Raw genomic sequence first — 12,682 nt, 5'->3', positions numbered from 1 at the left:
TGATCACAATATACATTTATCATGGACATAATCATATCTAGATAGTGAGTTTACAGCAACAGGATTTGTGTTTGTTTAAACTAGATAGATAATTACCCGATTGCACCTGTAATTGTACTGTCCTGGATTGCAGAAGTGACAGTGAGCATAGTGTGCCATTTCAGGAACACTCAGGTTCTTTCTCTAAATTCAGTAGGAGGATTTTAACTGACTGACGTCTAGACAGTGTTGTAACTGCAGTGTAATAGTGGACGACACTGCCCTCTTCTGGCAAAGAATGATTGTACATTATTGTATGTATTTTCCCACACTGATGAAGCCAGCTGAGATTGTTTCTATGAAAACGATCTAGAAGTATCTATGCCTCTCAATCTCACTTCTCCCTCCTCCTCCAAGCTTGGCTTCTTCCAGAGGCAGAAGAGGAGAGAAGAGGATGAGCAGGAGACCAATGGAAAGGTGGCAGAGGAGCGGTAACTAACGCAGGCGAGGGACCAGCCATCACACACACACACAGGGGAACCAACACTCAGGGACTGTCCCATCCCCCCGACACTACAGCGGTACAGTCCAGAAGGCTCTGCAAGATGAGACCGTCAGATCAAGACCTGCTCAGTGCACTGGATGACCAACTGTACCTGTATGACCCATGAGACGTTAGCACTACCAACCATAATGCCCTGCCCTCCACTGTACTGCTGAGACTACTGGACCCTCCTCGGTGCCTGGTTACCCATACCCACCTCTGATCTCTACCCTTTAGCTAGACACCTTTCCCCCTGGTTACCCACATATGACCTCTACCCTTTAGCTAGACACCCTTCCCCATGGTTACCCACCTCTAACCTCCACCCACACTACCCCTGGTTACCCACCTCTGACCTCTACCCTTTAGCTAGACACCCTTCCCCATGGTTACCCACCTCTAACCTCCACCCACACTGCCCCTGGTTACCCACCTCTAACCTCCACCCACACTGCCCCTGGTTACCCACCTCTAACCTCTACCCTGTATCTAGACACCCTTCCCCATGGTTACCCACCTCTAACCTCCACCCACACTGCCCCTGGTTACCCACCTCTAACCTCTACCCTGTATCTAGACACCCTTCCCCATGGTTACCCACCTCTAACCTCCACCCACTCTGCCCCTGGTTACCCACCTCTGACCTCTACCCTGTATCTAGGCAATGGCACCCTTCCTCCTGACCACATTGAAGAGTGATGGAGAGATATTTTGGTTGATGAGTCCATTCCTATTGGTGTAATAATGACTAACTTAGAAAAGGCTGCAGTTATAGTCAGACAATGATTCTGAGGCAAGCAGCTTAAATTTGATTCACCTTGGTAGGCTTTGTTTTGAGATAACTGTACACTGTACAAGAAGAAACCTCAAGGTGCTGTGCCAACTGCAGGCGGCAATATTGGCTTACTATGGCCGACTGCGCTGACATGTACAGTACATACTTCTGGAGAGAAACACAAAGACAAAGAAGTTGGCGGCATGTGCCAGTAGATGTGACTCTACCCAAGTGACTTTTAGAGAATGGTATTGTGAACTGAACATCTCCAAGACACCAGGACAACAATTGTCAACATTCAAGAAACTCTCTGGTGCTTTTGTTTCCAGAGAACAGTTTTTTTTGTAAGTCCCAAGAAAAGACCTTCTGTTTTGGAGATCCCACGTTCCTTCCCCTCTCCTCTCATACAGTATCTCCGTTGGAGGAAAATACATGGAATAAATTCATAATTTTGATGCACTTTTACTTTGTAGAAATACAAACTTGAATTTTGTAAATAGTCAAGTATCTTTTTATACATAACCAAGTGTAATATTGTGATTTTCCAGTATTCCCCACAAGGATTGTGGCATTATCCTGCTCCTCTAGAGACATGGCAAAGGAGTTTAGCCTACGAGACAAATACAAATGGGTTTTCTGACATGCTTTGCACCACAACAAATAGAATTTGAAGAAAGGATATGCATAGAACTATTCTCCACCTGCAACATGCACCTGTTCTGAGCTGTTGAAGAACGACTTATTCAGGATTTCAACAAAATGGCGGGCTATCATGTAATGTTACATGATCTAATGAGGATCGGACCATTGGTGTTTAGTGCTTCTATGTGCAAATGAATAATTTTCAAATGTTTTTTTGTTGTCAATGAAATCCCTTTTGTTTATTCATGAATGTCAGTGTCCAACCCATGTGGATGAGGTATAAATCAACTCTAATACATCTAGAATAAAATATGTCTAATGTGTTGTATCTATTGTTGTGTTGCCTCAACTTTATCAGCCTTTTGATATGAGACACTCCTTCAATGCCCGTCACCGTGAAACACACACACAATTGTATAGAAGTAACTGACAAAAATAGCAAACTGAATGGCCGATACATTGAAGCTGGCTTGTAAGACAGAGAGCCTTCAAACTAGGCAAAAGTCCTGACCAGAAGAGCACTGGGACAACATCACATCACATAAGTAAAGTCAAATATGGTGGATAAATGAAGATAGTTCACTCAGGCCATTTCCCATTGAAAATAATGGTCAGTTCAAGTCTAATTTTAATGGTGTAGTCTTCCTTAGACACCAATGCAATAGCAGCTGGGTCTGATGTAGTTAGTTAATTGACTTTCCTTGAACCAGAAAAAAAACAGCCAGTGGGGTGTCTCACTTCCTCTTCCGTCTCTGGTAAAGCTCCACGTATTATGTACTTTAAGTGAGAAATGTGTTAATGATATAAATTCTCCATAACTTATCTGCTAGAATCAATAACCTCAAACTACAGTCGAGATCCTACGCCCACGTGAAAAATCCCTTCCCCCAACTTTCACCCACGTGTGTTCCGCTTGTGTGTGTGTGTGTGTGTGTGGGGGGGGGGGGGATATTGGATATAATGACAAGATACTTGTGTCTTCGCCCTAACAATGGGATTCATTGTCCACAGAGCGGAACGGCCTATTCCCCTCTTTGGATTGGTGGATACATAGTTATTTGAACACTTTTTAAAATATTCGATGAGGGGTGTTGACATCCACCACCTGTGTTCAATGGAGATGCTAGCCTCACGAATGTGCATACTGTCTCGAATGGACTTAATCGTCATTTTTTAGTCAACGATTTAAACAAAATACTGTAATTTCAAAGTGGAAGAAAAATAGAAAACATGTTATTAAATGGAAAATAAAACACTGTGTGGTTTAGCTTCAACACCCCGAGTCAATACAATCACCTATGGCAACGATTACAACTGTCAGTCTCTCTGGGTAAGACTCTAAAAGCTTTTCACACCAGGATTGTTCAATATTTGCCCAATATTCTTCAAACTCTGTCAAGTTGGTTGTTGATCATTGCTAGACAGCCATTTTCAAGTCTTGTCATAGATATTCATGCCAAAAATGTAAATAAGCCACTCGGGAACATTCAATGTCATCTTGGTAAACAACTCCAGTGGATATTTGGCCTTGTATTTTAGGTTATTGTCCTGCTGAAAGTTGAATTTGTCTCCAAGTGTCTGGTGGAAAGCAGACTGAGCCAGGTTTTCCTCTAGGATTTTGTCTGTGCTTAGCTCCATTCCGTTACTTTTTTTATATAAAAATAACCTCCCTAGTCCTTGCCAATGACAAGCATACCCATAACATGTTGCAGCAACCAAAATGCTTGAAAATGTTTAGAGTGGTACTCAGAAATATTCCCTCTAAACTGCGTGCCTGCGCAGTAGCCTGAGACTGCCTCACAGAAGAAATATCAGCCCACGGAAAGAAGCACGAGATTGAACTTCATTCACTTTCGAGAGTTTTCCGTTAGTTAACACGATCAACGTTTCCCTTTACTTTGGCAATTGTGATCGAATCAACAGCAGCATTAGCCACTTTCAACGCAACATACCTAAACAAGAAGAACTATGCAATGTGTTGTATGTGTCTGTTGTAGGCAGAGCGCTTCGGACTAGGATTCTATTTTGCATGACTCAGCCAGTACACTAGACAGACTACACAGACCAGTGAGCATACCAAAAAGAGCTGCAGTAGGCCTATATGCAAATAGACCATTTCCATATATGGATCTGTGACATTTACTTTGAATTGGACTGTATTTCCAACATGATCGGTCTTGAGTAAATGTGCTTGTTTTGAGATCAAAGGGAGAACTGCATGTATCCACGTGTGCACATTTTGTTTCTATCCTTTGCTAGTTAGTGAGTTATTAGCCCAGTTATAGATCATTTGTAGTCAGCAAATGGGGGAGTGAATGTTTCCTACAAGAGCATAAAACGTGCTTTGAGAGACATATTTGAGGGCTTTTTATTGTCTTAAAGGGGCAGTGTTGTATTTTGAGACAGGCTTGAATAAGATGAGTAGCCAATAGGCAGAGGGTAGCATAATGTATCTGATTCTCTGTAATACTATTGTGGGAATAATAATGCACCTTATTTTGTAAAGTGGTTTCCGGTATGGTACGCCACAATATTTTCAGTCACTTCCCTATCCGAAGGACAAGTGGATAAACAGGTTAATGTCAAGCCCCGTGTCACGAGGGACTGAGTGTGTGAGGTAGAATCAGGCGCAGAGAGCAGAGAGTTTCACAGGGAAAAGTGCACTTTAATATGGCACCAAAATCCAATGCCCAAAACACAGGGCGCGAAAAATACTGACCAACCCAAAACACAGGGTACACGGTCCGGAGCACGAACACACCCAACGACAACAACACGTAACACAAAATCAATACCGCGCAAAACAGGGGCGGGTTCACTAGCCTTAAATAAGGAAGCACATCAGAAAAACACAATTAGACACAGGTGCAACTAATAAGACAAAACAAACAGAAAAAGGGATCGGTGGCGGCTAGTAGGCCGGTGACGACGACCGCCGAGCACCGCCCGAACAGGCAGGGGAGCCAACTTCAGCGGGAGTCGTGACACCCTGCATGTTTTTTCCCCCAAAAGTTGGATGGAATGCAGGACTACATTGAGCACCACACATTGCTTGCTACAGTTGGAAAAAGTTATATCGTTCAGCCATGTTAAAATGTTATGGGATGCATTTTCTCCAGTTTTTGATGGTACATTATGATCAAATAGCCACAGTATCCTACTTGGCCACTGTTAAAACTAACTTAAAGCGGGTACAGACCAAATACATAACACTTTGTATTCAGGACAAAGTTTTGGCAGATTTACTTTAGTGCCGTATTGCAAACAGGATGCATGTTTTGGAATATTTGTATTCTGTACAGTCTTCCTTCTTTTCACTCTGTCATTTAGGTTAGTATTGTGGAGTAACCACAATGTTGTTGATCCATCCTCAGTTTTCTCCTATCACAGCCATTAAAATCTGCAACTGTTTTAAAGTCACCATTGGCCTCCCAGGGAAATTCCTGAGCTGTTTCCTTCCTCTGCAGCAAACGAGTCCTGTATCTTTGTAAAGACTGGGTGCATTGATTCACCATCCAAAGTGTAATTAAATAACTTCACCATGCTCAAAGAGATATTGAAAGTCAGTGTTTTTTTTACATTTTTAGGTGCCTTTCTTTGCAAGGCATTGGAAAACCTCCCTGGTCTTTGTGGTTGAATCTGTGTTTGATTTCTACAATAATGTGTATCACTGCAGAGCAGATAAAAATGACAATTTGAAACAACAGGAAACGCATGTGAACGTGTTATATTTAGCAAAGTGCTTCCCTAAGCTTTACTTTCTAGAAAATACCCAGTTGTCCTTTTTAGGGGTTAACAAAAGTTAGGCAATGAACAGCTAGTTAGTTGGTGATTGACCGAGGTAATGACCAACAGGTCTGAGTTTATCATTATTAGTGCAGGGGCAGAAGAATGGATAGTTTCACAGTGATGCTGTTATCAATGTCAAATAGGGGAGAGTCTCTCACTCTCAAAGTAAAGGTACCTTAATAGAAAATGACTCAAGTATTCGTTTTTAAATATACATAAGTATCAAAGGTAAAAAATAATTTCAAATTCCATATAAACTAAACAGCAACATTTTCTATTTTTAAATGTATGGATAGCCAAAAAGGGAAAGCCAAATAACCCTTTTTTCTATGTGTAGTCTAACACATGAATCATATGCCTTGACAAAATGACAGACAACAGGGATGAGAGAAGACTAAACTCTAGCTGTTGCAGTGTTTATTCTTCAGTAGCTATTAACATGTTTTTCTCCTTGCCTTAAGACGACATTTCTTTAGATACCAGTCTCCTTTCGAACATAAATAGACTGTATGCACATCGTACATAGTAACTCTAAAGTAGCTCCTAGTATGTTACCTGATGGTGTAACGGATGTGAAATGGCTAGCTAGTTAACGGTGGAGCGCGCTAATAGCGTTTCAATCGGTGACGGTCACTTGCTGAGACCTTAAAGTAGTGGTTCCCTTTGCTCTGCAAGGGCTGCAGCTTTTGTGGAGAGATGGGTAATGATGCTTCGTGGGTGTCAGTTGTTGATGTGTGCAGAGGGTCCCTGGTTCGAGCCCGGGTATGGGCGAGGGGGCGGACTAAAGTTGTATATTGGCACAGAAATGTATTCACGTTACCAAAAATGTTATAGAAAGTTCTAAACCATATATTCAATACATTAGCAACACATTAAACATTAAAACCAAATATGATATATGTATATTTTGAATCAAAAATAAACACTCAGGAGGAAAAATGGCCCAGTGTAACTAGGGTATCAATGCCCAAGAAGTTTAAATTGTCCTATGATCGGGTTCTACCTGCAGGAACATTCAGGTGAATTTACATGTCATTTAGCAGACACTTTTGAAGCAAACTAGCAAGCAGGTCTACCCTACACCGGAGTCTTCTACCAACATTCCCTGTAGACAAACACACTTCACTTATACACAACCTGATCGCCCAGAGGGGGAGAGACTGACCGAGCAGTAGATAAGGCTCAGTAGTGGAAGTCAATGACTAGTACACCATGAAAAACTCCACTCAGTGAGGTGCAGGGTGAGTCTCTCAGCATCGGTCTCTGAGAATTCACAGTGTTCTGGAATTCTTTATTAACATGTTCTCTCAAACACTGAGTAAATGTAGAATGTTGGGCAGAGTCCAGCCTCCTCTCACTAGCTGATCCTTACACCTGCCAAAACAGTTATTCTTACACATTGGAAGCAGGAATGGAATTGTCGCTTTCACAAATAGGCAGCTTCCATCTTTGGGCAAGGGCTCTGACTAGGACCTAGTTTGAGGTCCATTCCTGCAGGGGGAAGCAGATAGCGCTAAAAACTGATTATCCATGTTCTTAGATACCCCAATATTTACAGAAACATCAATGACATTCTCCTATTGATGTGCAATAATTCCAGATTATGAACGTCTGAATGAAATTGTCTCCCATAAATTGTGCATGTTCCTACAACATACATTGTGTCGGGGTGTATGTTGTGTATGCATCTTAGTTTGTCTCCTCTAAATAAATAAACTAATATATGCAGTGCATTCAGACCCCTTGGCTTTTTCCATATGTTGTTGCACTCCTATTCTAAAATGGATGAAATAAACCACACACAAAGTGAAAACAGGTTTAGAATTTTTTGCAAACGTAAAAATAAAAACAGAAATACAAGTATTCACACCCTTTGCTATGAGACTCAATTTAGCTCAGGTGCATCCTGTTTCCATAGAAACATCAAGGATGATCAATAACTTGGGAGTCCAACTGTGGTAAATTCAATTGATTCGACATGATTTGGAAAGGCACCATACCGATCTATATAAAAAGGTCTCAGTTGACAGTGCATGTCAGGGGGGGGGGGGGGGGGGGGGGAGAAGTTGAAAAATCAAGCCATGAGGTCAAAGGAATTCTCTGTAGAGCTCCGAGACAAGATTGTGCCAAGGCACAGATCTGGGGAAGGGTGCCAACATTTTTTCGGCAGAATTGAAGGTCCCCAAGAACACAGTGGCCGCCATCATTATTAAATGGAAGAAGTTTGGAAAAGACTTCTGGAGCTGGCTGCACGGCCAAACTGAGGAATTGAGGGAGAAGGGCCTTGGTCAGGGAGGTGAACAAGACCCCAATGGTCACTGACAGAGCTCCAGAGCTCCTCTGAAGATGCATGAACCTTCCAGAAGTACAACTATCTCTGTATCACTCCACCAATCAGACCTTTAGGGCAGAGTTGACAGACGGAAGCCATTCCTCAGTAAAAGTGCATGACAGCCCGCTTGGAGTTTGCCAAAAGACACCTAAAGGACTCTCAGACCATGAGAAACAAGATTATCTGATGAAACCAAGATTAAACCCTTTAGCCTGAATACCAAGCATTATGTCTGGAGGAATCATGGTACCATCCCTACAGTGAAGTATAGTGGTGAAAGCATCATGCTATGAGGATGTTGTTCAGCGGCAGGGACTGGGAGACTAGTCAGGATCGAGGGAAAGAAACAGAGCAAAGTACAGAGAGATCCTTGATGAAATCCTGCTCCAGAGCGCCCAGGACCTCAGACTGGGGTAAAGGTTCCCCTTCCAACAGGACAACGACCCAAAGTTTATAATTTGTATTTATTTAATTAGCATACGGCCAAGACAACACAGGTGTGGCTTCGGGACAAGTCTCTGAATGTCCTTGAGTGGCCCAGCCAGAGACCGGATTTGAACCCGATCTAACATCTCTGGAAAGACCTGAAAATAGCTGTGCAGCGACACTCCCCATCCAACCTGACAGAGCTTGAGAGAAGAAACTCTCCAAATATAGGTGCGCCAAGCCTGTAGCGTCATACCCAAGAAGACTTGAGGCTGTAATCTCTGCCAAAAGTCCATCAACAAAGTACTGAGTAAAGGGTCTGAATTCTTATGTAAATGTGATATTTCAGTTTATTTTGTATCCATAAAAAATCAAACAAACACAGTAAACACTGACTGAGTCAAGTTGCAGAATGAAGATTATTAAAGGGGAGACTCAGGTATGGGTGTGCGCACGCATGCACCCATATGTAACTGCCTCAGGTATGGGTGTACGTACGCATGCACCCATATGTAACTGACTCAGGTATGGGTGTACGTACGCATGCACCCATATGTAACTGACTCAGGTATGGGTGTACGTACGCATGCACCCATATGTAACTGACACTATACTGTAGCAGACTAACATTGGATGTAATGCATTTTATGTCTACCAGAGATTTAATTTAACACATTTAGAAAATTATGGAGATGACGATTGATATTAAAACACACAGCCACCAACATCGGAATAATCCAAAATGCACCTCAAATCACAATTTCATAAATTAAAGATGCAGTCCGGGATCTTAAGCACAACAAACTCGTAACATTTTGCAGGGATTTGATTGTATGATATCACACATTTTGTAAAAAATAAAATTACTTAGTACACACAACAACAACAAAAAAATGGGGACCACTTTTGGCTCATGAGCACCACTTTCAAAACTGTCTGAAATTATACAAACGTTTGAGAGTGCATCTTTAAAATTAATACTTCCCTTCACAAACAATATTTCTCCATAGTTATAATGGCCAATGCTTAATATATTTAAACATGTCAGAAGTCTAGCCTAATAAACATTTAACATAAAAACCTGTGAAAACACCCGTCATAATTGAAATTCCTGAGAATGCGTACCTATTAGATATCCATGTTGACGTGACCTGTGCCCGCACTCCGCAAATCAGAGTTCACCACTTCTCCGCCTCTGCCGAGTGGCTTCGACATGAAGGATCACTCCGCGATAAAGGCACTTACACACTGTAAGCGACAATTGAACCGCAGAAGAAGAAAAAAAAGGTGTCTACCAGCAGTCACGGTTTTTGTCAGCTGGAATGTTGTCATTAAAAAAAAAACTTAGTGGGACAAGATGTACTCTGCTCATAGGTCAACCATGCGCGTCGGCCTCTCAAGACTTCAACTCATTTCACCTTGTGGCAGCTCAAACTCTAAGCCAGCGGCGCCGCTCACAGGAGCGGGCACCACAAATCGCACCACTTGCGTTTTGCCGCTCGCCACCATACTCCTATTGAAGTCTATTGAGACCCTCGCTTACCACGCCCCCTGCGTAGCTCAATTGAACATGAATTGGCAACTCCACTGCATTAGCATGGTTGGACCTCAGAGTAAAGAAACATCAGCACTGCGGTTCGACTTTGACATGTGTGGGTGAATAACTAGATGGATAACTGATAACTAGATGGACGAGTAATGTCGTCCTTTGAAAGTAGTGATTGGTCATTGCCCATGTCAGCTGCCTGTTTACTCTCCTGCAAACATTTTAAATATGTCGCCAAATTAGGGGATATTTCATGAGTGTTTCCCTTGACGAAGCTCTCCAGTGTGCAGTATAGTCCCAGCCTAGCTGATGCAGGTGTTTATTATTTTAATCAAAGTCAATGGAAAAGTATAAATAAAATCCTTCCATGTAGTAGCATAGTAACATTTACAGTATCAAGTATGTGCAAAAAACTCCCAAAGTTACCAAATAAGGTTCAGAAATGACCTAACTATTCCCCATGGCATCAAAAACACCACCACATGTACATTTCTAAATCATTTACTTGTAAACACTACTGGTCGCTAAATCCAGAGAAATGACGGGCCACGTAAAAAACTATTGGTCACTAAAACCGGCTAGAAGAACCACGTAAAAACAGTTGGCTGCGAAGGCCCTCACCAGTCGGAGCGGTCGGCTGCGAAGGCCCTCACCAGTCGGAGCGGTCGGCTGCGAAGGCCCTCACCAGTAGGAGCGGTCGGCTGCGAAGGCCCTCACCAGTCGGAGCGGTCGGCTGCGAAGGCCCTCACCAGTCGGAGCGGTCGGCTGCGAAGGCCCTCACCAGTCGGAGCGGTCGGCTGCGAAGGCCCTCACCAGTCGGAGCTGTCGGCTGCGAAGGCCCTCACCAGTCGGAGCGGTCGGCTGCGAAGGCCCTCACCAGTCGGAGCGGTCGGCTGCGAAGGCCCTCACCAGTCGGAGCGGTCGGCTGCGAAGGCCCTCACCAGTCGGAGCGGTCGGCTGCGAAGGCCCTCACCAGTCGGAGCGGTCGGCTGCGAAGGCCCTCACCAGTCGGAGCGGTCGGCTGCGAAGGCCCTCACCAGTCGGAGCGGTCGGCTGCGAAGGCCCTCACCAGTCGGAGCGGTCGGCTGCGAAGGCCCTCACCAGTCGGAGCGGTCGGCTGCGAAGGCCCTCACCAGTCGGAGCGGTCGGCTGCGAAGGCCCTCACCAGTCGGAGCGGTCGGCTGCGAAGGCCCTCACCAGTCGGAGCGGTCGGCTGCGAAGGCCCTCACCAGTCGGAGCGGTCGGCTGCGAAGGCCCTCACCAGTCGGAGCGGTCGGCTGCGAAGGCCTTCACCAGTCTGAGCGGTCGGCTGCGAATGCCCTCACCAGTCTGAGCGGTCGGCTGTGAATGCCCTCAGCCGCTATATACTTATAACTGGTTTGGTTCTGTACTCTAAAGTGCTGTCCAGTTCCATGTTCATGGTGTTGAGGCCCATCACTGTACTCTTGATAGTCACCACCAGACACACAAGTTTCCTTTGAAGATGTTTGTGATTTTTGGTCATCCTAATGACTTGAAATCTTGTATATGTATATTGCATAGTTATTACCGTCTAATACTGTTTACATATTAATTACATGTTTTATAGCAATAAAACATGTCATTAATATGTAAACAGTATTAAACAGTTAAAACTATGCAATATACATATGTTTATGAATAAATGGTATTACACTTATAGCCCTTTATAGACATGTTATAAACAACGCATCAATATAAACAAGCGTAAACATTCACCTCCTGGAGAGAGAAACCATTTACCTGGATTGACAAAAGGATCCAGATTTATGGCACCCTCTATGCAGCCTTGTGAGACTCTACCAGGTTGAGACCTGGTAGACCTGCCCCGACACCACAGGGTCCAGATTTATGGCACCCTCTATCCAGCCTTGTGAGACTCTACCAGGCTGAGACCTGGTAGACCTGCCCCGACACCACAGGGTCCAGATTTATGGCACCCTCGCTCTCCAGCCTTGTGAGAATCTACCAGGCGGAGGAGACCTGGTAGACCTGCCCTGACACCACAGGGTCCTAAATTCCTCTGCACGAGCCAGCGCCAAGAACGGTCTGGGAGGACTCTAGAAGCTCACCCATGTCAGAGCAATAAAACACCTTCATTAAGGCCTCTATAAAAAAAACACTTGGTTACCTTTATTTAACTAGGCAAGCCAGTTAAGAACACGTTCTTATTTTCAATGACGGCCTAGGAACAGTGGGTTAACTGCCTTGTTCGGGGGCAGGAAGGGGTTGGAACACAATGCAACTAGTCTGGGTAGCCATTTGATTACCTGGTCAGGAGTCTTATGGCTTGGGGGTAAAAACTGTTGAGAAGCCTTTTTGTCCTAGACTTGGCACTCCGATACAGCTTGCCATGCGGAAGCAGAGAGAACAGTCTAATGGGTGGCTGGGGTCTTTGACAATTTTTAGGGCCTTCCTCTGACACCACCTGGTGTAGAGGTCCTGGATGGCAGGCAGCTTAGCCCCAGTGATGTACTGGGCCGTAGACACTACCCTCTGTAGTGCCTTGCGGTCAGAGGCCGAGCAATTGCCGTACCAGGCAGTGATACAACCAGTAACTTTGCGATGTTGCAGCTGTAGAACCTTTTGAGGATCTCAGGACCCATGCCAAATCTTTTTAGTTTCCTGATT

General features: G+C 44.1%; 1 protein-coding gene and 2 long non-coding RNA genes across 4 annotated transcripts in view; 2 read left to right on the top strand and 1 right to left on the bottom strand.

Moving 5' to 3' along the window:
• LOC110520392 (integrin alpha-11) overlaps window positions 1–2,270 on the top strand; it is a 96,443-nt gene extending 94,173 nt beyond the window's left edge. For both annotated transcript variants that reach the window (XM_036963840.1, XM_036963841.1), the window contains one exon: window positions 397–2,270. In XM_036963840.1, coding sequence (XP_036819735.1) covers window positions 397–474 — 78 coding nt within the window. In that variant the 3' untranslated portion in view covers window positions 475–2,270. The remainder of the gene's footprint in view (window positions 1–396) is intronic.
• A 2,314-nt stretch (window positions 2,271–4,584) lies between these two features.
• LOC110511871 lies at window positions 4,585–12,442 on the bottom strand. Its single transcript, XR_002471813.2, has 2 exons — window positions 9,613–12,442; window positions 4,585–7,220 (listed from the first exon to the last, which is right to left on the bottom strand). It is a non-coding gene; the product is annotated as an uncharacterized LOC110511871 (long non-coding RNA).
• LOC110511870 lies at window positions 8,786–9,773 on the top strand. Its single transcript, XR_005039789.1, has 2 exons — window positions 8,786–8,969; window positions 9,013–9,773. It is a non-coding gene; the product is annotated as an uncharacterized LOC110511870 (long non-coding RNA).
• Window positions 12,443–12,682: the final 240 nt, after the last annotated feature.

This window comes from Oncorhynchus mykiss, chromosome 26 (assembly GCF_013265735.2).
Source record: "Oncorhynchus mykiss isolate Arlee chromosome 26, USDA_OmykA_1.1, whole genome shotgun sequence".
Classification (NCBI taxonomy): Eukaryota; Metazoa; Chordata; class Actinopteri; order Salmoniformes; family Salmonidae; genus Oncorhynchus; species Oncorhynchus mykiss.
This window is presented reverse-complemented; position numbering and strand designations above follow the sequence as displayed.